The following is a 25,381-nucleotide window of genomic DNA, read 5'->3' as shown; positions in this document are numbered from 1 at the left end:
ATAACCCAAAATACTGCTGCAGGAAATAGCTCTTTCCTGCATTGTTCACCATTTTTTTAAGCTTTTAAAACTAAAATCTAGGGTGTGAACCTCTCATGAATGAGAGGTGCAGGGTATATGCCCTGCCAAATATTAAACAAAAACCCTGATACAGCAGCAAAATTGTCTGGAGCTCAGAAAACTCCATTAAAATCAATGACACCCTCACCGCCCCAAAACTTCGCTTGTGGTTCTTGCTCTTTAGAAATTAAAACTCTAGATTATGGTGTTCCCTCATTTGCACAATGGGGGAATGTTGTGTGGCACTAAAGCAGGTTTTAGAATTAGGCACTAAATTTCTTTCAAAGGCACTGAGATTTGCACCCCAGACTTAAAAGCATTGCCTTGGTTCAAACCTATTTAATATGAATATAGTTTGTGCAGGCTAAACAGTATGGATTGTAAGTTTGGATACTTTGATATTGAACTTGCTTTTGTCTTAATTCTATAATAAAATGTGTTAAAACAATAGAAATAATCATGCATTGAATTATAGGAAATTGTTTGCACTTTTTTCAGACACAAAATCAAATTTAAGAAGTGCCAGCATACCAAATTTAACTTCCTCTGCTATAGGTTAACATTGTACTAGAGTTTTGGAACCTAATTTCAGTGCCAGTCCTGGAGCGTGAATACTGCATTGTATAATAACAATCTGGAAGAGTGTATTTGAGCATCTGTCTGGATTGTGGATGCAGGAGTATGACTCTCGCTAACGGTGTGAGAGCTCTGAGGTTCATCTCTGTGATTTGCCTTGGTCACAAACAGAAGGGGGCCTGTACTTTACCCTGTGTTCTTTATCTGTACGCATGCATACACATATACGCCATTTTATGGAAGTGCCAGGTGCAGTGACTGAGCACATGCTTTGCATGCAAAAGGTCCCAAGTTGAGTCTCTGGCATCCCCAAGCAGGGCTGGGAAAGAATCCCATGTAAAAACATGGAAAACTGCTGCCAGACAGTTCTGAGCCAGATGGACCAACGATCTGATTCAGCATAAGGCATGTTCTTGTGCAGAGCGCTTTTTCCGCACTACTAATTACTTAAGCAAAACCGTGTGTAGTTGGAATTAGAGAAGTGGAAGTTTTTTGGTCAGAGGTTTGTGGTGCTCTCTGTAATAACAACAAATTAACATTTTTTAAGCTGGTTTTCAATAAATATATATTTTAAATAAACAAATAACCTCAATCAAGTTTTAATTTCAGACCACGTATTAGCAACAGAGCTTATAAGAAGGGTTCTAGAATGAAAACCCCTTGATTTACAGTCTGATAAATGGTGCAAATGATAAAGTATGGGATTTATCACTTTTTAAAAAGACTGCTGATGATAAAAGACAGAAAATGTTTTCATTTCCATGTCATCTATACCATTTATATTCACACTGATTTTTTTTTTTGGGGGGGTGTAATTTTAGGAAAATTGGAGGATCCCATAATTCTGAGTTGTTGGAAGAAATATTCAGTTCACAGCTCATTTCCCCCAGAGTATTAGATTTTATCTCATAGCATTTGTGCTACCTATACAGTTCACAAGATTTCATCCAAACGTTTGATTCTATCCAATTCTTCATTAGTACATCAGTTGGTTTTATATATACTATTACATATTAAAGAGAAAGGAGAAAAGAGTTGGTAAAATGCAACTTTTTTTAAAGTATTTTTAGTGGAACTGACACTATGATCTCACCATTATTTTTGAGCAACTATTTTAAGTTAGCATTATTCCACATTAGAGTGGTTATTGTCATGCTGCACCTGCGACGTCCAGCCTCCCAACGCAGCTGCGTACTGAACAAGACTTTAGACTAGTCTCATGCAAGTTTCTAGACTGGTCTGCTGTTTGGAAAGGTTTACTGCACTCCTGTTACAATTCCAATCAGGAATGGTTTAATGTGTCAATATGTGTCAACCCTCCTCCACCCACGCCATGTAGTTTGGGTGAATAACTGTATTCTCTGGAGCACGGGTGTCAAACACAAGGCCCGCGGGCCGAATTCGGCCAGCCAGACCTCGTCATGTGGCCCGTGTAGCCGCCGCCGGCCGCCAGCCTTCACCTTTTATTCTCGCTTTTTTTTTTTGACACAAGAAAGCCGCCTCTTCAGCGCATGCGCAGCAGCCTACAAGCCAGAGAACGTCTGCCCTCTAGCGGCGCCAGCCGTTCTACACAGGAAACCTCCACTTTACATGCATTCAGGAAACCTCCACTTGTTTTTATATTGAGCGCATGCCATCCTGTGATGTGACAGATCCAACAGCTGCCTGAACCCTTCTCTCCTATACTGTAAGTCCTACAGATACAACCGGCCCTTTGAGGGTGACCAAACTGCTGATGCGGCCCCCGATGAATTTGAGTTTGACACCCCTGCTGTAGAGAATCCAAACATAGCATCTTAAATAAGCATAGGCTTCGCATAAAGTGTTTCCTTGGTGTTACCAGGATCTATTTCACCCCATTGCTAACTCATTTAAACTTTTGTTTTGCTATGCTGGTGCTCTAGAGGCACCCCCTTTTTTAAAATTATGCATACTTCTTTAGCTAAACACAATTATGCTTATTTTCATTTTTGGGGGGAAAAGGTTAACTTGAGCTGCCATATCTTACTTGCCATAAATGGCAGAGGCAATTATTAGCATCATTTCACTTGAAGCCAAGTGTAGATATGCAGATACCTGTAACTTTAGTGAATAATTTTATAAGTGGTAATCCGTTAGGTTTCCACTTACATTTAGCACTACATTTGAATAGGAATGATGTGTCGACAGGTCAACTGTATGCAAATTTGTATTCAAAAACACTGTAAAATTTTCTGTATTGTAAAAATAAATAAATGTTCTTATGGAATACTTGTAACCTAATTGGAGCATAACTAGGAGCTAGACTCCCTATGTTTTATTCCCAGTTCTGCAAAGCACCTGCTATGCACCACTAGTAAAAGCTTGTTGAACTTTTGCACGCGTGCAAAAATACCTTTTGGACAACAGTCTGTAAAGTTTTTTTTAGTCAAATTTTGAACGTTTTGTTTTTATCTGCTCTTAATGCTGTATATCGGATTTCTTGTCTGAAGAGTAGAAATAATAACACCTACCTCATATGAAAGGGGTTAGTATAATTCAGTCTGCTATACTGCAGAAATTCCTTTCAATAAACTGCTCAAGCAATACTTGTTTGGTGATGCATGTCCTTTAATGCCTATTGGGACAAAGTCTGTCTTCCACTGGTTAAAGTGGAATGAGAGAGAAACATGGTTACTGTACTAAAAATGAATGCTGCAATTGGTATCAAGGTTTTAAGCAGTGTTCATGTTTTGGAGGTGCCTCACGCACTCTGTAACTGATTTTCCTACTTTATTTGGGCCGCCACTGAGAGGCAGTATTGTGCAGAAGGCACAGAGCTGAGCCGAGTATCAGGTTCATTGGTAAGAGTGGTTTTTTGTAAAATTGGACAAAACTGTCTGGATTTAACACAAAAGCTCTCCCAAGATCGCTCCAAGAGCATCTTGCGTGTAGCTTAAAATATATAGCCTTAAAAGACCAAAAAGTTCATCCACAATGCCAAAATAACTCTTGGGTCTAAGAATATCTTTGAGTATCACAGTATGTGAAGTCTATGCAAAAATATTTTTTAATGAAGGTCACAGAGACTATAAACACTAAATAATTTGGAGAAATGCTTGTAATTAATGTTTATTCGTGTATTTTAACATGCTTTGTTGTTATGTGTTAAGGTTTGCAGGAACTAAGATGTACAAAAAAAAGTTGTGAAACTTGTTTGACACAGTTGTCCGAGGATTACTTGTGCTGGGCAAGGCTTTGCCTTAGCTATTTTCCTTTGTATTTCCTTTTTTGCAATTAAAAATATTTTTAAAAATAGTGAGTCTCATTAATTTCCCCCCACAAGATAGGAATTAATGTGCTGTATCTCAGAAACAGAAATAAGTTTTAGAATGGATTCTGAAATAAGTGACGTACGGTACATAATTTACTACCACATTTAATCAGTTGGAATAAGAGCAAGGCTACAGGATAGCAAATGAGCAACCCAATCTGGACTGGTGTGTAGTCTGGTCTTTGTGCCAAATCCAATCAATTTCAACTTGATTATGTAAGAATTTTTTTGAATTGCATGCTTTTTGTCAGTTTCATTTTGGTCACACACAGATTGCTATTAGTATAAAACATTAATGCCAATCATCTTGCAATTCTAAAACAGCAAGCCCCATTTATCCCATAATTTGGAGCATAATTAAAATAAACATGCATAGGATTGCAATACACAAGTTAATACATTGAATGCCATTTCTCAAAGCAGCCCTGATATCAAAGGAGTCAATATTTGGAATACTTCTTATTTGTTAGGCATGTGTGCCAGTGATATACGCAAGTCTGACCACCTCTTAGTCGTTAAATGTGGTGGCACAGCTTTTAAAAAGAGCTTCACACTTCTGAGGAAGTGAATGGGTTCCAAGTTAATTTTAATAAGCTGGAGGTACATATGCCCAAGATTCGGAGAGCTCTTCCCTCAGTGTTTCAGATTCTGCTGTGTCACTCTAAGATTTGGTATTTGGGAATATATATTACAAGGAATCTAAGTTATAGAAAGTCAGTTATGGGAACGTGTGACAACAAATTAATAAACATGTAGTTAGATGGGGAAGAATCAATCTTAGTATCATGGACTGTCATGATGCTTATTTTTTAAAACATTATTGTATTTCTTTCAAACCCTGCCAGTTTGTGTCCCCAAGAAGCAGATTCAAAAATGGCAAAGGAAAAAACAATTATCTTTGGTTCAGCAATTGCCATTGATTAGGAAATCGATTTTATTTAAGCCAGCTCAGGAAGGGATGCCCTTAATGTTGAGATTTATTATGAGGTGAACCAAATAAGAAATGTGGTATCAGTCTTTTATTTTAGAAGACAGAATGAAACAGTGAGCCCAACTAGAGAGCCAGGTTATTGGGTGAATTAACATAAATTAGAATAAAACAGCATTCGTTGTGTTAGTTCAAAGACCATAGCAGAAGGAATCCCGATTAAAATCCCTCCTTCCTGAAAGCATAAATTGCACTCACTTTTCTAGATCATAAATCATTTTATTATGGCAGTGTTCAGAGTCTGGAAGCATAGGGCAGGGTTGTTAATACCGAGGTTATCTCCCATGATTTCATCGGCATTTCAAATATTAATTCCTTCTGAAACTGGCAGTCAAGAAAGAGTGCTACTTGCCAGCTCATGCAATTTGAGCAAAAGCTGTTTGATAGTCTAATAGCGATGAGAGATACTGTATCCAATCTATAAAAATGGCAATTGATGCCGTTCATTGGTATTTAAAAATATTGTGTACCAGATTTTAAAGTGTTTCTTTTTACAGTCTGTACACTATTAAATATCTTTTTTTAAAAAATCAACTGTGGAAACATGGCCTTAACATCATAATCAAGAGGACTGTAATACATTGTAGTCTAAGCTGCCCTTTAAATACCTGGCAGCAACTGCTAGGAAGGCATAATTAAAACTTCTCCATTGACAGTATTTAAGGAGATTATCTTACACGTACCCAGACTTCACCTCTAAGTTGGAGTTGACATATGGGCACTTGCCTCCACTTGTAATGGAACTGTTAAGAGGTGCGGGAATTTTGGATGCAAGTGTTTCAGGAACTTAGTTTCATCACAGGCCAATGGGTTCATCTCATGCCATAATTGGCCTTCCAGGCCAGTACTTACACTTATAATGGAAACACTTGTTAGCCATAATGGAAACAACTGTTAGCCATTTATTAGTGGCAGCCAGATCTCATGTGGCTAGACACTGGAAGGATTTGAAAGAGGTAAATACTGAGCATTGGTACCAAATCAGACAAATTGTACTTCTAGAAAAACTGACCCAGACAGTTAGTGTGGAGAGGTCAAAAGGGATTTTTAAAATTGTTTATGAAGTAGAATAAAGTTACTCCCCTCCTTTGGCATACACTTATCTCTGGGTTCTATACTTTGACAGTTTGTCTACAGTCGTGAAAATCTCTACTCTGTTGTTGGACTGTTGAACATGTGAAGAGGAAAAATAATCAGACTGTTACCTTGATTGTGATACTGCTTGCTCTGTTGTAGTTGCTCGGTTGTACAGTACTTACCGATTTCCTTTTGTGCTTCCCCGTACCTGAGATATGCAATATCAGAGGGTTAATTACATGTTTGAATGTAAATTGGGGGGGTTATTATCATTGTCATTATTGTTTTCATTTATATTTTCATTTTGATGTTTATGTGAGGTCATATTGTCACTTAAGTTTTCTGAAAATTAATAAAGATGTTTATTATACTATTCTTCCTTTCTGGAAGGTATTCAACTATGTTTTGCTTAGGGTAGACTCATTGAAATTAATGAAAATTCTAAGTTAGGTCCATAAAACTTAGTTGCATACCACCGGTAAGAACTTCCCAAATAAGCACGTAAAGAATTGCTCTATAAATCTGGTCAAGTTGGATTACTGCCTGTGACTGCACCATTAACTGCAGATAAAAAGGTAAAGGGACCCCTGACCATTAGTTCCAGTCATGACTGACTCTGGAGTTGCGGTGCTCATCTTGCTTTATTGGCCGAGGGAGCCAGCGTACAGCTTCCGGGTCATGTGGCCAGCATGACTAAGCCGCTTCTGGCGAACCAGAGCAGCACATGGAAACACCGTTTACCTTCCCGCCGGAGCGGTACCTATTTATCTACTTTCACTTTGACATGCTGTCAAACTGCTAGGTTGGCAGGAGCAGGGACCGAGCAACGGGAGCTCACCCCGTCACAGAGATTCGAACCGCTGACCTTCTGATCGGCAAGCCCTAGGCTCTGTAGTTTAACCCACAGCGCCACCCGTGTCCCTTTAACTGCAGATGCTATTAGCTTATGATAAAGGACTTTATAAGCAAGGCTTCCAGGTTTAAATTAACTGGAGTTTCTTGTTATGACAGACCTGGGAACTGTGGTTAAACTACGGTTTCTTGGAACAAGCCAGGATAAGAAACCATGGTGTGACCCTGGCTTGTTTTAAGAAACCAGAGATTAAGCAGTTTGTCCTTGATGGATATAACAACAGACCAGAGATTAAAAATGGAAGCAGATGCTTCACATCTCCTTGTGGCTGTGCTACAAGAGGAGCGTTATGTGACACCAAGGCTCATCCAGGTTTATTCCTGTATGACTAAACAGTTCCATTTACACTGGACTAGAGCATCTCTCAGCATCACAGACCATCAAAGAACCTAACTGAATTGGCACTGCTTTGAGATGCTTGTTTTTACCTACTGAAGCATGCTCAGAGCAACTGTTGTCATAACCACTCATAGCCTAATCTAAGATTTCTTTCCTGCCCTCCCTGCTATTTATGTACAGTGGTTGGGTAAAATGATGTTAGTTTCGAGTGAAATGCCAATATATTAGCAACACCCTGTTGTATTTTTAATTATTAAATTTCTTCAATTTCATCAAATCAGTGAAAAGTCTTGGCTCAAGCAGGGGAGGTAGATTACACTGCCCTAGAGAAAAAACTGCACCATGGAGTACGTCTCCTGGATCTACAGCTCAGATAGCAATGGGTAGCAGGTGTGCTGCTTTTGAGCAATTAGGAATGTAGCAGCGACTCTTCTTCAAGAGTGAGATTCGGCTACCATCTATGATGCCTATGTAGTACCCTTTCTGATTTTGAAGTATTTACAATATATTAGGTAAGAGCATATTAATATAAATGCCTGCTGGATCAAATAAAAAACCCATCTCGTCCAGCAGCCTATTTTCACAAAGTGGCCAATCAGAGGGCCATGACAGCGTAACAGCATTCTCCCTACCTGGGTATCCAAGCAACTGGTACTCAAAAGCAGTGCCTGAAATGGAGGGAGAACATAAATAGTCACTGATGACCTTATCGTTCATGAATTCGTATAAACCTCTTTTAAAGCCATGGTTACATCCTGTACTGTGTGCTGCGTAAAGAGGTACATTCTTTTGCCTGTCCTGAATCTTGATTTCTGCACAATTGGACTTCTTTTGGGATCACACAAACCTGGTCTGATACATAAATCCAGAATTAAAAATGTGTTCAAGTGCTCACAGCTGCTCCAAAGTGCCTTTTTCTGCCTTCTTCATTTGACTCTATGCTCGGGTTTTAGTAATTTTCCTACGGGCAGTAATTTCTGTAGTGCAATGCAAGTATTTTTTATTATGGGAAAAACACTTGTGTTGTACATTACAAACACTATTTTTCAACCAACATTTTTTTTTTTTTAAAAAAGAAGATAATGTATATGCAAAGCAGCCCAAAGTGATCCTCTTGTTCCTTCTGGCAAATGACTATAGAAACACCTCTTTGCTAAAGCAGTCTAGGAAGCAACATAGAAAAAATGGCACCTAAGCATAGGGATGCAAGATCATTGATTTGACAGTCCTCTTATTACCAACATGAGTTATCCCCATTGCTTTATTAAATTTTTGAAGCTGCAGGAAATTAACAAAACAACTTTTAATGAAATTAAACAAAAAGTCTCCTTTAGAAACCAAGTATTCAGAGTATTAAATGGTATCAAATTGTTTCCCTGGGTAGTTTAACAAAATAAAAATTAAAAAATGGCATTTATTAATCAGCTCAATTTTTAATACACAGTTTAAGAATGTTGGCAGTGTAGAAGAAATTAGTTTTTAAAACAAACCTGAATTTACCACCAGCAATACATTAAAGATCTGGAATCTCCAATAAGCAGTTCCAAAGAACAGTTGATTTTAATCACCAGCTACTGGAATACTGTTTAATATAGCTGTGAGATAGATTGAAATCATTCCCACATTTGGGGACCAAGGCATACTCATGACATATTGGAGCTCCAGAACTATACTAGTAGCCATCTTGAAAAAAAAAAAACAGTTCTACAGACATTTGCAGAAAATACCCAGGCAGTGGGAATAGCACTCCAGGCTTTTGGTTTGTTTGATTAGTCTTCTTACAGATACTGAAATAATAATTGGATTTACACTAATAAGTAAAGGTTAGAACACTGAAGAAGATAACGGCAGATCCCATTTGGTCCACACAAAAATCACAAATATTTAACTAATTATGTTTTAATAGGACATAGTAAACCTCAAAATTAAACACAGAATTCAGGAGTTTGGGCTGGCAAAAAAAGAGACGAGAATACTAAAGAGCATTTTCCACCATTTACTCTCATTATCAAAAATATTTTTCAACTCTTCTTGCAAAACAGAAACAAAAAAAGTACATACGGAACACGTACATCACATCCTTCTTTCTATGGCTTTAACCCCCCCCCCCAACACACACACCCTGCCCTACCCACAGAAAAGACAGGGGGGAAACAAGCCAAAAAGCCAACAAAAACGCTATTTGACCACATTCACATAAAATGACACCATGGTACACTACAGAACAAAAAGGAGGCATCATCCAATTGGTGTCCAAAACCTTTTGCTTACTTTTCAGACCTAGTAACCATCATTGTACATGCTTTGTGCCAAATCCAAAGTGTCTAATGTCATAATTCCCTGACAATGTCACTTAATGAACAACTAGATGGCAAATGTAAAGGAGTTTTAGAAATTCTGGCATCACTTCCCTTCAAACAGGTTATTGAACTATTGTCCTTAAAATAGCAGGGTAATCTTTTCCATTCTAGTCAGCCCATAGATACGCAAATTGAGGAACTCACATGCTAGACCAGAGGTAGCCAACATGGTGACCTTCAGGTGATGTAGATCACAACTCTCATCAGCCCCAGCTGATGGTCAGGAATGATGGGAGTTGCAATCTAACATCTGGATGCTACCACACTGGCTAACCCTGTTCTAGGCACACATCTCAACAATAGGAGGATTGATACAAAGTGGTATGTTTTCAACTTTACGGTTTGCTGTTTCTTTCATGGTATAACTGGAAATAAGCTAAAGACAAAAGCTTTTGTGTGGAGCAGGATGTAGAACAGCTCCGATGGGCTCCAAGATTAACTTGCAACATCCACCACACCAATTCCATGCTTGGCACATCCCTGCTGTTCCAAACTTGGGCACACAGCAGCATGTTAGTCACTTTCAACCAATGCTCTGCTGTGTCTCATCTTGGTGCATCCAGCTGGTGTCTAATCCCATCCAGGACTCCACCCAGATAGGAGCAGATTTATGCAAGCAAGGCGGGGAGGATCTTGAAGTAGTAGCTGCATGGGAGGACTTCAGCAGAAAGGCAATGCCCTCACAGTGTCATCATGCTGCTATTATTCCAAGCATGTTTGTGTGAAGCGGGAGGAGGTATGCTCTTGCCAACAGCTAAAAACTAACATATACAATGATGTCTCAGTAATTTTGGCATGAGAATTAAATTGCTTTTATTTTGTAGCTAACTAGCACATTCCAAAATATACATTGCCTATTTCATAATGAACTCCACAATAATATCTTGAAGATTAGCGTTTACAGTATGACACATAATGCAAAAGACTAGTGACATCAATCTGCAAATTCTTCCAAAAATAATAATAAAATAATAAGAATAAGTCTTCAAAGGCTGCTTCATGACAATGGAACTTCTATTACTATTTCTGAAATATTACTCTAGAGAAAAAGAAACATATATTTGAGAATCTTGAGTGTTCAAATCGGACAGGAGGGCCCAGTTTCATAGTTTTCTTTGCTTCAGGACAGCATACACTAGATGGAAAATTAAAATGACTTTAATTTTTGAACAAGTTTAAAGTGCTCAATTACTAATCTTCCTATCCACAATAACGTGGCATTAGAAGACTGGTTGTGACATACTTACTACAACTGCAGCATGAGCTTGACGCCGATTTCCTGCGACACTGACTCTAACCATGGGTACATAATAAATTACCACAAGTGTGATGGACTGACTAGAAACCATTGCTGTATATTCAATCAATCTCTGATTAAGCACAAAGCATGAACTGGTACAAGGTCAATATTTGCCCAAAAGTAATTGTGTATTATAAATCATTTACATTAGCATTTGATCTGAAACTATGAGGTGCTGTAAGAACTAAAGACAGTTTCAGGGTAACTCCGCAATTACCGTCAAACTATTTCCCAGACACTAACACACAACATAGCAATGAAAAACACTTGATACAAGTGATCTATATGCAGGAGCTCCGGCAAGTTAAACAGAACCATAGCTGCCCTCAAAATTATAGCAGTCCCCCTACCAAAGGCAGGAGAGAAAGATCAAAAAGAAAAAAATTGACTCAGCAGTCATATCTCATGTCTATAGCTTCGTCCAAGTTCTTATCATCGTTTGTACTGGCAGCTAAAAACGTTGCTACTGGTGACCCTGTCATATTAATTACACTGGTACTTGTGCTGGCATTGCGCACGGCAATGCTTGTCACATTAATGCCCAAGGTAAGCCTAGTCTGCTCCAAGGCCTTTTCTGGCACTGCAAATGCCTCCAGTTTCTTCTCCCCATTAGCCATATATGAATTTTGGCAGCCACGGCATATGCAGTCTAAGCAAGCTTTACGGTTCGAGTAACAAGGACAGCGTTGGCCACGACATGTAAGAACACTTGGATTTTGGGTGGCTCGACCACATTTGCACCCCTTCTTTTCCTGTGGCTTTTTGTACACCGTTTTTGTTAGACCACCTGGCACATGACTGCCAGCTCTTGATTTTTTCAGCATTCCTGTTTTGGATTTCGGGTGGGGTTTCTTGGCGGTGTGGTCTAGAGTCTTTTTCATGCCTTTATTTGCTAAGAGTACAGTTTTGCCTATTTTAGAAGCGGTGCCTCCATTTGGTACAGCTGCTACAGGCTGCAAAGACATCTTTGTATCCTGTTTCACTGTTACCGGGGCTGAGGCTCCCAACGTTGGGCCACGAAGGATGCTGGAAATGGGAAGAGGCTGAACCTTTTCACTGTCACTTTCGGAACGCGATCGCTTTCTATTTAATTTTACCGCCTTCGGTGTCACAGCTGTACATGAAATCCCATAAGGTGAAGCACCCATTGACATGAACATGCTATGGCTAGGAGGCGGAGGACAAAGCTGCAAAAAAGGGCCGTTGGATATATTGGTTTCCAAGCTATGTTGCAGATTAGGACCACAGACCTCTGTGTTGGAGTCCAAGCTCCGTAGCACTTCCTCAACACTAAGTAGAAGAGAATCACCAGGTTTGGTGGTGTCTTTGCTGAAACTGCAAGTATCACTGCTTGCCACACACAAGTCACTAGGAGAAACAGCATCACAGATAGGCTGAAGACTGCTGGAAATAGCTTCAGTTTTTACATACTGTCCAGGCTGAAGATTGCTAGAAATATCGTCACTTTTTAAGCACTGGCCAGGCTGAAGATTGCTAGAATTATCGTCAGTTTCTATGCACGGTGCAGGGCTACAGACATCAACTGTATTTGCTTGTTCAGGAGAAGGAATATTTGCTCCAATTTTATCTACTGACAGCCCATTGCAATTGGGCAACCCATTAATAGTGGAGCCTTTCACATCAGACTCATGTGTGCTTTCAGGAACAGAAGAACGGCATGCTGGAGGCTCATTAGCATGCTCTGAGGTTGAAGGTGATGGGGAATGTGTGATACACAATGCAACGGCTTCATCAGATGTTTCTTCTGTGTCTTCATGGAGTGCAGCGCCATCTTTAAGCAAAGTCAATAGATCTGGAGAAGTCTCAGCAGCTTTTTTAATATCCCGTGCTAGTGGTGTTTGTGTAATGTACTCACATAGTTTTTTATAGCAATTCACTAGAATGCTTAACTGTTTATTTTCTTCAAACTGCTCATAGTCCTTGCACCAACTACACGATGGTTTCATCATCATCTTCTGGCCCTTACAGGTTTTGCATACATAATGCTGGCATGTGGAATTGGTGGGTGCAATTGGATCTTGCAGCAGATCTCCTAAAATAAAAATAAAAAAGTATTTTAAAAACTCAGATATGTCACCAAACAAATATTCTCACTCTCAGTGCTCCACCATATTCACTTGGCTTTGTTACAATTAAAGCAAAGCCCAGGAGATTCTATACGTCTGCAATCATTGACAAATATTTGCTCATATTACAGAATTCTTGCAACCATCAGCAAATGACTGATCAAATCCCGCTCCTCCCATGTGTTCTCTGGTAGTTGCACCAAACTAGTGCTTACTAGAGTGGTATAAGCCCTTGAAAAATGCCCTGCACTTTTTTGGGCAAGGCATTGTAAATTCTTTGGCAAAAATTAAGTAAATTCAGCAAGGTGGCACAACTCTTTTAATATACTTATACCTTGGCAGCAGAAATGTACCTGCCCCTGCTGGAGAACTGAAAGTTTTTTGAATTAAGAATTTCACTGACTTTCACCAATCCTATTTTCAAATGGGAAAGGAAAAACACAACATTGAGTCACAAGTAAGAAAAGAACAGAGGGCTACTTTCCACATTAGTTTTGTCAACAGAGATTAACAATTAGGTGAAAAAAACCATGTATTCCTTAATGTTCAAAAGGTGGCAAATTAGTGGGGTGGTTTACATATGTTTTTTAAATCACTTTTTTCAAACATAAATTATAAAAATAACACAAAGAATACAAGGTCTGTCCATCATCACTTCCATATCTTCCTTCACTCACTCACTACCTTGCAGCTCAAAAACCAGGAGACAGTAAGAAAGAGATTACTGCACGCAGTTGAAAAGCTATCAGATGTATCGGCTTTTCAATACTTTCAACATGTCAACCAAAAGATACCTGCACCTGCTATTTAATACTTTAGCTATAGTTGTGATATAAAGCTGAAACATTCTCATAAATTCTTCACATGAAGCTTTGCTATGCGCTACGCTTACCCCATGAGTGCAGTCCCACCATGCAAGGCTGCTCTAGCTGATGAGAGTTCCAACGGGTCCACAACAAGGGGACAGAAAGTTGGAAGGGGCAGAAATCACACAAACAGTGAAGGATGAATTGTTGCTCTTTCTCCACTTAGTGGCTAAGTTCCACAGTTTGTCTCTCTTCTAACCATATCATAGGGATATATGTAGCAAGCAGCTAAGAAGAGAGGAAAAAGGCAGAGGAGAGGAGAGACAGAAAGAGCCAGTAGTATCTACCTCCAAAAAGAATTTACCATCCCCTCTAATATTGCTCTCTGCCTTTTGGCAGGGAATCCTTCAGAATACTCTACAAAAAGAGCTCACATGTGACAAGCATAATGTGTAGCTAGGCAATTAATGTTAAACAAACAATAAGAAATAGCAGTCATCCGAGCAAAATGATAAAAAATGCTTGAAAATAGTCTGTGTGTATCATATAGTGTGTGTTCACACACAAACACAGATAGATATACAGAACTTGACGGTGCAAGTCAAAGGACCTGAAATCCTTCCTCAGAAAATACAACAGAGGCAGTTACCTATTCTGTGTTAAAGAAAGGAAGAAAAATAAACAATAAATGAAACTGCAAGTTATTAAAATGAGAAGAGCTTGAAATAAAATAAGCAGCAGGCTAAGAAAAATTGCAAGTATACGCACAAAAATCAATTAGGGACAATTCAGTCTCCTGCTGCATCCTCCCTCTTGTGCGCACACAGCTTGAACATGTGCATTTCTGCACATAGGAACAGACGATCATCCACTATGTTATTAATTTAAGGGAAAACAGTACATTTACTAAATGCCAACAGTAAGTTGAGCAATATAATTTTTAAAGAAAGCCGGCTTATTAGCAGCTTGCAATGCCTGAGCCCAATCTCCATCCCAGTTTACTACATTTATAAAAGTATAACCACCACAAAAGTAGTAGAGATTTTGTGAACAAAGATACAGATAAGCTCTATACCTAACTTTTCTAAGAGCATAAATGAGCTGGAAGCAATCTTAGGCAATACTACTATTAATGGCTCACTGAATTACAAACAACAAAACCCTGCTAATTGAGAGTTGAAATTTTAATGAAGGCAAATCAACTCTCAACTTAACACACTTAAGGGCAACCTATGGACCACAGGTTATCATCATGAATCTTCTTCTGCTGTTATTTAACCAAATTTGCTGCTCCGCAGCCAATATAACCTTCAAATATGCTGTGATGTTGCCACTTATTACCCCAACCAACTATCCACTGATTTTAACTGCCCACTGCCTTTATTTGATCCAGCACTATTTTTCTGCTGCCAACCAGAGTGCATGTGGTAGAGTGTCTACATCAGGGTAGTCCAATTTTTCATACCAAGTCAGTTGCAAGCGTACTTTGACACAGAACCCGCAGGCTGTGCACGGGGGTGGGAGAGGCAAAAAATGTGTACACACACACCCTAGGCCCTCATGCTGCCTTCCCTTAGCCAGCTAAGCAAGGCTTTGGGAAGGAGACTCAAGGCTCTGTGGCAGGGTCCTAGAACCCCATACCTCCTTCCAAAAGCTCAGAAAGTGAAAACTAAGCTTTGGGAAGGAGGCAGGTGTACTCTAGGACCCTGTCAGAGTCCTCACACCTTCCCAAAGCCCAGTGCCTCTTTACCTAGCTTTGGAAAAGGAGTGGGGAGTCTTTTCTGGGGGTGGGGTTGTCAAATGCTGTTGAGGACTGCCAATAAAAGGCTTTGAGGGTCACATGAGGCCCTCAGGCCATGGGATAGAACACCCTGGTCTACATGGTGGTCTACCAAACACGCTCTATGGTCAGACATTACAGCTGACTCAAGATCCCAACAGCTATTGAGGACAAACTACGGAGCTATGCCGTATTGTAGTTCCCCAGTGGGTGCTGTCCCATCATGCATCCCACCAAGATAATACGGTTTAGGAACATGTGCAGAGGAGGGTGACCAAGATGAACAAGCCTTATGAGGAACAGATGAGGAAGTTGGGTACATTTAGCCTCGAAAAGAGGAGGTTGGGAGGGGATATGATAGCCATCTTCAAATAACTAACGTGCTGTCACATGAAGGATGGAGCAAATGCCCACAAGAGGTGGATATAGTGTTGGATCAATCCATCAACCTCTGATGGATGATTTAGAAGGATTGGGTCCGGCATCACTTTTGCTGCGTGTGTGTGCCAGTATTTATACTCAGCAGAGTTACATCTCAATGCAGCTCCTTCCTTGGAAGTGTCTTCGGGGTTGAAGGTACACACAGTAGGCAATAAACACTCATGGACGCCATAAAGATTCAGTCAAGTGTAGAAGTTTACTTGATAGGCATAAAAGCATATTGGTAGCAAATATATATAGACATTCACCACTGCTGTGGTCAAGGCATGCTTAGAGTCCAACAAGAGTCCAAGACTCACTCTCTGTGTTTCTCTCACCACAAGACACAAGCAAGAGGATCACAGCAAGTTACAAGTTACACAGAACCATAGTTATCAGTACTTGCTGTCATATTGCGCAAGTCCAAAGAACAATTCCCACAAAAAATACCCTTGCATCAAAACAAACTCAGCCTTCTGCTGCTTCTTGAAATGACTTATCTGTTTCTGGAACAAATGATTCTCTCTCTCTCTCTCTCTCTCTCTCTCTCTCACACACACACACACACACACACACACAGAATATCCAACTTATGGATGCCCCTTCCTTGGAGTTTTTAAAGCAGAGGTTGGCTGATCATCTGCCAGGTATGATTTAGTTATGTATGACTGCACTAGATGACCTTCAGGGTCCCTTCCAACTCTACAATTCTATGATTATATGTCACAACATCAATTAGCCAGCTTCAAAGGAAAGAAACATGAGTGCACACTAGCTGTGCTCCCAGTTCTTTATTTTCTGCCTTTGAAGTCCGGTTTGAACTCAAGCCAGGTTGCGGAGGAAGATCCCTTTGTAAGCATGGACTGGCTACATTGGGATGTTCAATTAGAAACTTTTTCTTTCAGTTGATTTCTGCAAAGTTGCTGCCCCTGCCAATTACTGTTTATAGCTGCAGTCTCCCTCAGTGTACTTTAAGACTCCTGATTGTCCCCTTGTCTTTACTTTCCCCATACCTGCTGTCAGTTAGGCGTGGTTTTCAGGAAATGGCCTCACAAGCCAATAGCACCCCTGCTAGGTCTAATCTGGCTGCCAGGTTGAAGGTTCCCCATCACTGACCTAAAAGCAGACTGAAGGAATGATGTGCTAAATTGTTCACTGTAAAATGATGTGCTAAATTGTACACTGTATCAAAGTTAAGTTGGAACTTTAATAAAAAGCTGAAAGCATATAAATCAAGTGAGGACACCAGACTCTTTCTGGCCCAAAACATACATTTCTCAGGGCCTTCCTCAGAGGAAGCTGTGAGCATAGCAGCATTCCACACAAAGAGGAGAAAGGGATTTGAGACTGCCATCACTATGATCTGAGCACTTATACCTACTGAGGAACTGACTTGCGAGAGAATTCCTAAAAAGGGTAGCAGGAGGGGAATTAATGGAAAGTGAGGAAGTGAGAGAAATGGAGCTGGCAACTGTTAAGGAAAAGCAGTCTTAAAATCGGTAGTAAGATTCAGTGCAGGACAATCACATTTAGTATCAAGCATCTCCTAAAAATATATTATATAGTTTTCTATGCAGATTCTAATTCTGGTTGTAAAAATGTTCCTTATTCTGGTTATAAAATTTGAGTCCTGAATAAGAGCATTTTATAAAGTTGAGACTGGAAAAAGTCGAGTTGAGAAAAATGTGAGAGCCGCAAGCCTAGCAGACAGGGAAAGTGAAGATCTAGGAGTAAATGTAGGCACCCTTCAGACTTGCCTTATCAACTTTGATTTTTTACTAGAATCCTAAGAGCCACCAATTGTATCCATTTGCAAAAGATATATACATAGAACGAAAATATTCTGAGTTCAAGTTTGTTTTGAGTACCAAAACTGAATTCAGCTCATAATCCTATGCAATAATTGATTCTAATTACCCCACCACTCGATTTTTCTTCATTTTAGCAGTATAATTTTGGGGGTCATTTTGCTGTTGCCATTGTTAAACGACGGAGTCAGAAATCCTTACCAATCTACTGTGTCATCCAAATATTTTACAGTAGATCTGGATTTACCTTCTGCCTACTCTGGCAGTACAGAAATCCCCCTCTCAATTGCTGCTCAAGGGACTATTTTGTTTTGAAGCCTTCAGCAGACACTGGCCAACCATGCAATAAAAGATGCATTTTCCTCTAAAACTACAGGAGCTTGTATTTTTTAAACAAATACAATATTGATGGAAAATATCGCACCATATCTTACATCACATGAAACAAAAGGAAAGCTACCTATTATGCATGCAATCCCCCTAATTGCTCATACAGTATTGTTTTCTTTTAGCTTGAAGTTTTACAGATTCCAGGCTTTGTTAAAAACTGATACCAATGTGAGAACCTCAAACACCACTTTAAAACTTCTCTAGAGCACTAAACTTTCCTCCATTTGCCCCATTTGATTGAAACAGACCCATGAGTAAACCTCCTTGTGCGGGATAATGTGACATTATGAAGTTATAGCCCTGCTGCAACTAACACAATGGGTTTTGCAGCATGATTGAACTGTCATGTTTGCGTAGCCATGTATTGTAACAATGTAACAATTGATGCTACATCACCACAAAATTGTCACTGTTGCAACTATGACACTGAAAGGTTAATAAGCAAGGGAATAGCAGTCACTAGGTTAATTAGGATCCTCCCCACCGTCTGAGGTCACATTTCCACTCACAGGGGAAAAAAGGTGTCATATCTACTACATTCAATGAACAGCCCTTGACACAAATCTGAGACTGCCCTCCCCTCACACATTGCAGCACAGGATTCCAACCAGTTCATTTAGCAACCACAACACAGAACCAGCAGTATATGAGGTGCATGAGATCTGGGGATCAAGATGCCCAACATGTGCCTACATCACTCTGCCCTTGCACATATAATATGCAGTAGATTGTTATGGTGCAGCTCCACATAGACCATATTACTCTAAATCCTAGAATATATTTTAGGCAATTGTCTCTAATCTTCCATTCTGTGTAAAAGTTTTTCCCCAGTCACCAACTGAACCAAACTCTCAAGAACAAAATAAGTACACCACCAGTTTTTTTAAAGACATCACAGATTAACCATGTATTCACTTGGAAACAAAGCTATGTTCATATGCTGCAAATCAGGCAACTGACACACTGGTCCTGTTCACATGTCACAATAAACAGTTAAATCATGGCTTATTGTGAAGGGTAAGCTAAGAACAAACCTTAGCTTTTAGTTGCGGCTTATTTGGAGAGACACAAACCATGAATTCTTGTTCACATGTAATGTTAATCTAAGCCTTGTGGTTTGTTTCTGCAGCAGGGTTTCCATTGTTGCATTGGATTCCTCTGTTGTGCAACACTGTATACAGCCTCATAATTCCAAATATAAAATATTGCCCTTTGAGTGCTCAACAAATAAGTTCTCTCCCCTACAGGAAGACATACAGTTGTACCAAATGACAAACAAAACTGTTCATTTCACAGAGAGCACATTCTTTGATTCTGTTTTATTAAAATTTATATCCTGCTTAATCAATGTGTGTTTCTGTAACAATAATAGCCTTTGAAATTTGGTTCTAACATGCCATCAATTCCATTCACCTTACATTTTAAACTGCATCCAAATCTCCATGACATACCATGCATCCTAGGCAGAGACCTATGGATTAGCACTTCCTGAACCCGTGTTTGAGGTGATGATTTGAAGAAGAGTCATTATTTCATCTTGGACTTTGTTCAGTACCAGGTTAACTATCATAAAAATATTGTTTGTGTATGAACAGTCATTGTAAACTAGGGAAGAGCTGGTATTCAACACATTTTTTTACCCATCAGTCCCAAGCAGAGGGTCTTCTCAGTAGTGGTGCCCTCCCTTTAGAACACCGTCCCTTCAGATGTCAAGGAGATAAATAACTATGCAAATTTTAGAAGACACCCAAAAGCAGCCCTGTATTGGGAAGTTTTTAAGGTTTGATGTTTTATTATGTTTTTTATGTGTTAGAAGCCACCCCCAGTGGCTGAGGCAACGCAGTAAGATGGGTGAGGTTTAAATATAATATTATTATTATTAAGCAATTATGGCTACGCTATCATACAAATTATCAGTTCTTCCAGTTCTAAGAATTATGTCTAATTTAATTTCATTAATAAAAATCAATGTATTTCTATTTACTACCAGAATGTCCAGCTCCAACATAAATACCTTTCCTTACTAGTGTTTCCAACTTAATTACTTTGAAACCATCTGGAACAAAAGGGAAAATGTGTTAACAGACTTGAAAAAGGAGATACCTGGGAACTTTCTTATTGGCAGCAGGCCCAGTCCCAGTGGCCACTCACTTGGGGTCCCTTCCAACTCTACAACTCTATGATTTTAGGAGAACCAAAACACCTCAAATTGTTATTCCTATGTCCAATAGCAAAGGTAAGGTCAGGACCCTCCAGTCTAGGGGCCAAATGTGGTCCCTCGGTCCCATCTATCAGGTCCTCAATCCTGACCCTTTGCCACTGGCATGGACTAGAAGGAATAACAAGAAGCTATGTTTAACATAGTGAGCATTACTGCAAGTATATAGCAGTTAAAACTGCCCTTTTAAAGCAACCACAATAAAAGGAGACCACATGGGATTTCGACCAACAGTGAAAAGCACGATCCAGGTAAACTTGATCCTGTCAGCAACATCAAACAGAATGTTCATACTGATTCCAAAATTGAAGCATTTAAAGTTTAGCAATCCTACAGTAGATAGGGAATAAAATTTACTTTCAGAAAAGACCACAGAGCATTTGGTGTACAATGGAAAAAGTAATTTTCTAAAATCAAATTCAAGCCAGCTGTTTCTGCATCAAGCAATGGAGTAACAGAATCTCAGTAAATCAAAATACACCATGTATTAACGACTAAACAACAACAACATTCCAGTCAGGGGTGGAGCTACCTGCCCTAGCACAGGGAGTGGCGCGGGGACAGAGCTAGCTGGCCCATGGAGGCAGGGCTAGCCGCCTAGCCGCCCACCGCCCCGCGCAGAGAGCGTGGGAGAGGCAGCGCTAACCGCCCGCCGGGATAGTGGGGGTGGCGTTGCTAGCTGCCCACGCAGTGAGCATGGGGGGATGGCATGGCGATGTCACTCACCCTCACGGCTGACACCCGGTGCGTACCACACACCCCGCACCCGCCTTCCTTCGCCAATGATTCCAGTCAGGGTTATTGCTAACCTACTTTTACAGTCATACCTCGGGTTGAAGTTGCTTCAGGTTGAGCGTTTTCGGGTTGCGCTCCACGGCGACCCAGAAGTAATGGAACACGTTACTTCCGGGTTTCGCCGCTCGCTCAGACGCTCAAAATGACGACACGCACATGCGCAGAAGCGGTGAATCGCAACCCGCACACACACAGACACGGGTTGCATTCCCTTCAGGATATGAACGGGGCTCTGGAACGGATCCCATTCACATGCAGAGGTACCACTGTATATTCATTTCCAGTAGGTTTGTGCCAGCAAGAGCACCTGAACCCACAGAAACAATAAACTGGATGTCTAGAAGGGTTTTTCTTGCTATCACATCAATTTCTCTTTGCTCTCTGGCATCTACCAAAAGTTTAAACATGCCCCTCCCCCTCCCATCTCAATGGTCACTCTCCCTTCCCTTCTCAAGCTACCTACAAAATGATGGAACAGTGAACTGTGGTGGATGTGCCATCGTGGCACAAAAATAAGGCTCCATTGCAAGAATCATTGTGATTTTTACAAGATATGCCCTTTGGAGAACTAGAGAGCTCAATTGGTTAAGAGCATGATGCCAAGGTTGCAGGTTCAAGCCCCATATGAGACTACTGCATATTCCTGCATTGCAGGGGATTAGACTAGATGATCCTCAGGGTCCCTTCCAACTCCACGATTCTATATTCCACGCAACACTGATTCTATGATTCTATGTTGGCATCTGTCTGTCTCAAAAGACAATGGAGTGTGACTCCAGGGATGACGTCAAACCACTGCATTATTAGCAGTGAAGTGACCTCCCCAGGCGCAAGCCTGGGCAGTGTGTATGGAGGTCCTGGGCTGCCCAGACGACAAGACCCCCATCTAGGCCTCACTGATGTGGTCCAAAGAAAAGAAAAGCAATAAGTTTGGCACCAGCTCGGCTGCAGGAGTTGCTAGAAGGAGGCATACAAAACACCATCCAACTGTCTTATTAGAGACTCCACTCTGGATTTGTGTATTGTTTACTTCTTAGCCTTTTCTTCTCCCAAAGATATCCCTATGAAACATCATTAAATTACAGCCGATATTGATTTCTACTGATTGCACTGTAAAAACCAACTATCTAGTGCTTGCCAGAGCTACCATGGGACATGGATTTGTTCTGAATATCTCCATTTTGTACCATGGTGGCAGTGACAAGCCTTGGATCTGTGTAGGCCCTTCTTCATGTGCCTCCACCACGAGCGGTCTGGAGGGTTGCAGCACATGAATGGGCGTTTTTCCGGTGGTTCCCTGTTTGTGGAATGCTCTCCCCAGTGAGGTTCACCTGGTACCTTCATTATAGACCTTTAGGCACCAGGCAAAAACATTCCTCTTTAACCAGGCCTTTGACTGATTGACATCCAATGCCCTTTTAAAATGTGTTGGGGGGTATTCTTTTTTGTTTTTGTTTTTATTTTGATTATGTATTTTGTGTTCTTACATTGTGATTTTATCTTGTGAACCGCTCTGAGACCTGCAGGTATATATACAGATAATAATAATAATAATAATAATAATAATAATAATAATAATAATAATAATATAGATCAATTCAAGGAGACATATATCATCCAACATTTGATGGTGTCCTAGGGGAAGTTCCATGTAAAAATCATGAAAATACAAGAGGATCTGTTTTTAATCCAATTTCCATGTTTTCTCTTTTTCCATGCCCCACAGCAGCTATTTTGAGACTAGTGCCCACAAAATTCTCTCAGGATTCCACATACCCACAAGTCCAAAGGGTTTAGGATCACTGACCCATGTGCTAGCTTTGTCAGATTTTTCACCAATGTATCAGTTGTGTCAAATGCCAGCCCTATCACAAGGTTGAATCAGTTGCCTCAGGTACCAAGAGTTCCATGGACATAATGAAAAGGACAGGTATTTAACCATATAGGGTGAAATCCAACATAGCATTATGGCAATCATTCTGCCAGTGCAATTATTTCTGCTCGTGCAACAAAATGTTCTTCCCTCCTCTCCTCCCACCACACAACCCTGAAACCTACTCTAGGTGTTCCAACCCTCTGGACCAAAAGGGGGGGAGGCAGGGATTGCCACAACACAAGCATAAATCCTTGCACTGACAGGACAGGTTAGTAGAAAATCACCCATATTATTCCCCTTTCACAACAGAGTTTAAACACAGAACTTATGTTAAACTTTGTTTAATTCAATGTAAACCAATGGCTTTAATAGAATGCTTGATCACAGCAATAAGAAATGGATGTGTTGACTAAGTTTTGGGAATGACAAGTTATGCACTGCAGAGGACTAAGAGCTACCTGAATTCTCTGCCTGAAATGCCATGGTGCCTCGAGTCAGCTCCATTCACTTATTCACTGGAGATGAACTTCAGAAGTTATGTTTTATTTTAAATTAATACCTTCAACGTAATTGATAATTCTTTTTTTTAAAAGGAATATGTGAATGAAGAGCTAAGGACCTGACACAGTCTAAAATCTGTTCCCTCTTGCAAAAAGCAATCTCACAAACTCTGTTCTAAATGGTAGCAGTTAAAATATTTAACCTATTTCTGCTAATTTTAAGATGCAATGACCAGAAGTTATCAGTACATTAATAAAGAGTGATTACAGAATATGTTACAATGTCCCTATGCAATTTAAGACTGTTTACATTTTTTGAAGTCTGTACTCCTATGCTCAACCTTACAATGCAGGTTGTTCCATACTCTGGTTAGAGTGTTTCTTCACGCGAATGTCTGTTATCCAACTACCAAAACAAACTGAACACCATCAGTACAGGGATGACCTTACCCCTTCCTCCCAGTATACAACATTTTCCCTCAAGCTCTACTGCCTTGTTCACCAACTCAGCGAACATTATATCACTTCAAATGTGTTGCTACACAAAGCAAACACACTTTACATATTTAGCTTCCCAAATGCACTACTGCCAAAACTTTTAACTTCACAGAGTAACAGACCGACTATACACATATGCAAAACATTCTCATCCTCAGTCTAAACTTACGCCACACTAAAAGTGTTCGCCTGATATCTTATGCACGCCTACTTGGGAATACAGGACCATAATAAAGCTTACTTTCAAGTAAGCATACACAGTTGGTCTTTAAAGTGTTAGGAAAAAAAAGTTTGCCCTAACAAATCAACATAGGCTATTCCGCTTGAGCGAACAGGCGAAGTATGGAAGCCCATTAGGAAGAGTTATAAAAAGATCAAAGTTTTCAGAAGCCCATCTCGTCCACAGAGCGGCAAAGGAGGGACATGTGACTCGGGTTCTTGTTGTCGTCTGTGTCCCCCTCCTTCCCGGGGTGTCCCTGTCAGTGACAGCATTTACTCAAGGAGCCGGCAAGCCCATTTCCCGGTCAGTTTCGAGGAGAGCGGGCGGCGGGGGGAGCGCGGAGAGGGGTCTTCCACAACTCTCGGGCGGGAAGAGCGAGTCGCCCTGCGGGGCGCGCGCGCCTCTCGGCTGCCAAGCGAGGTTTACCCGAAAAGGCGGCGGCGGCGGAGGCTTTGCTCCCTGCCCATTTCCAAGTGGGTGTAGCGAGTGAGGCGAGCCCGAGCCAAAGGGACGGACGGAGGGAGGGAAAAGGAGGGTGCCGGCTCGCCCGCGGCCCAGAACAATAGAAAGCGCCTCACTCACCGCACACACAGCAAGAGAGCGACTGCCGGAAGTAGGGCAGCAGCTTGCCGATCTCGGCCAGGCACTGCGGGTCCTCTCCGGGGCCGTAGTTGAGCACCAGACGACTGGCGGAGATGTACAGGGCTGTAGCATTCACCGGGTTCATCGCAGACGCTGAGGCCGACGGCTCCGGGCTGAGAAGAAAGCGCGGCTCCGCGCCCGGGCAGGGCAGGCAGGCCGAGGGGCGGCTGCGCTCCTAGCCCCGCATCGAAGCGCCCTCACAGCCAGGGCCGGAGCCGGGGCCTGCTCCTCCTCCGCCGCCGCCTCCCCGCCGCCACCTCCCCCGCCGCAGCTCCTCTTCGCGCCGAGCGGCGGCGGCCCAGGCGGCTACTCCAGGCGGCCGGCCATGCCGGCCTTGCTCGCTCGCCCTCCCGGGGCGCCTCAGGCGGAGGGGAGGCCCCGCATGCGGGGGAGGGGCCGAGGCAGGATCCGCGAACCCAGCGCGCAGGGCGACGGC

General features: G+C 41.2%; 1 protein-coding gene across 3 annotated transcripts; it reads right to left on the bottom strand.

The window, feature by feature from the left end:
* Positions 1-9,228: 9,228 nt before the first annotated feature.
* MSL2 (MSL complex subunit 2) lies at positions 9,229-25,030 on the bottom strand (the record flags this gene model as incomplete). 3 transcript variants are annotated; one of them, XM_081911935.1, is made up of 3 exons in its annotated part: positions 9,229-12,958; positions 17,012-17,114; positions 18,445-18,460. In XM_081911935.1, the coding sequence occupies one exon, from the start codon at positions 12,876-12,878 to the stop codon at positions 11,295-11,297; it is 1,584 nt and encodes a 527-aa protein (XP_081768061.1). In that variant the 3' UTR covers positions 9,229-11,294. The 3 variants fall into 3 exon arrangements, with proteins under 3 accessions (XP_081768061.1, XP_081768060.1, XP_081768059.1); XM_081911934.1 differs by lacking the exon at positions 18,445-18,460 and adding an exon at positions 18,267-18,413; XM_081911933.1 differs by lacking the exons at positions 17,012-17,114; positions 18,445-18,460 and adding an exon at positions 24,886-25,030.
* Positions 25,031-25,381: the final 351 nt, after the last annotated feature.

The sequence above is a fragment of the Podarcis melisellensis genome (assembly GCF_964234715.1).
Source record: "Podarcis melisellensis genome assembly, chromosome: 5".
Taxonomy (NCBI): domain Eukaryota; kingdom Metazoa; phylum Chordata; class Lepidosauria; order Squamata; family Lacertidae; genus Podarcis; species Podarcis melisellensis.
Note: the sequence above shows the minus strand (reverse complement) of the source record. Positions and strands in the feature narration are given on the sequence as shown.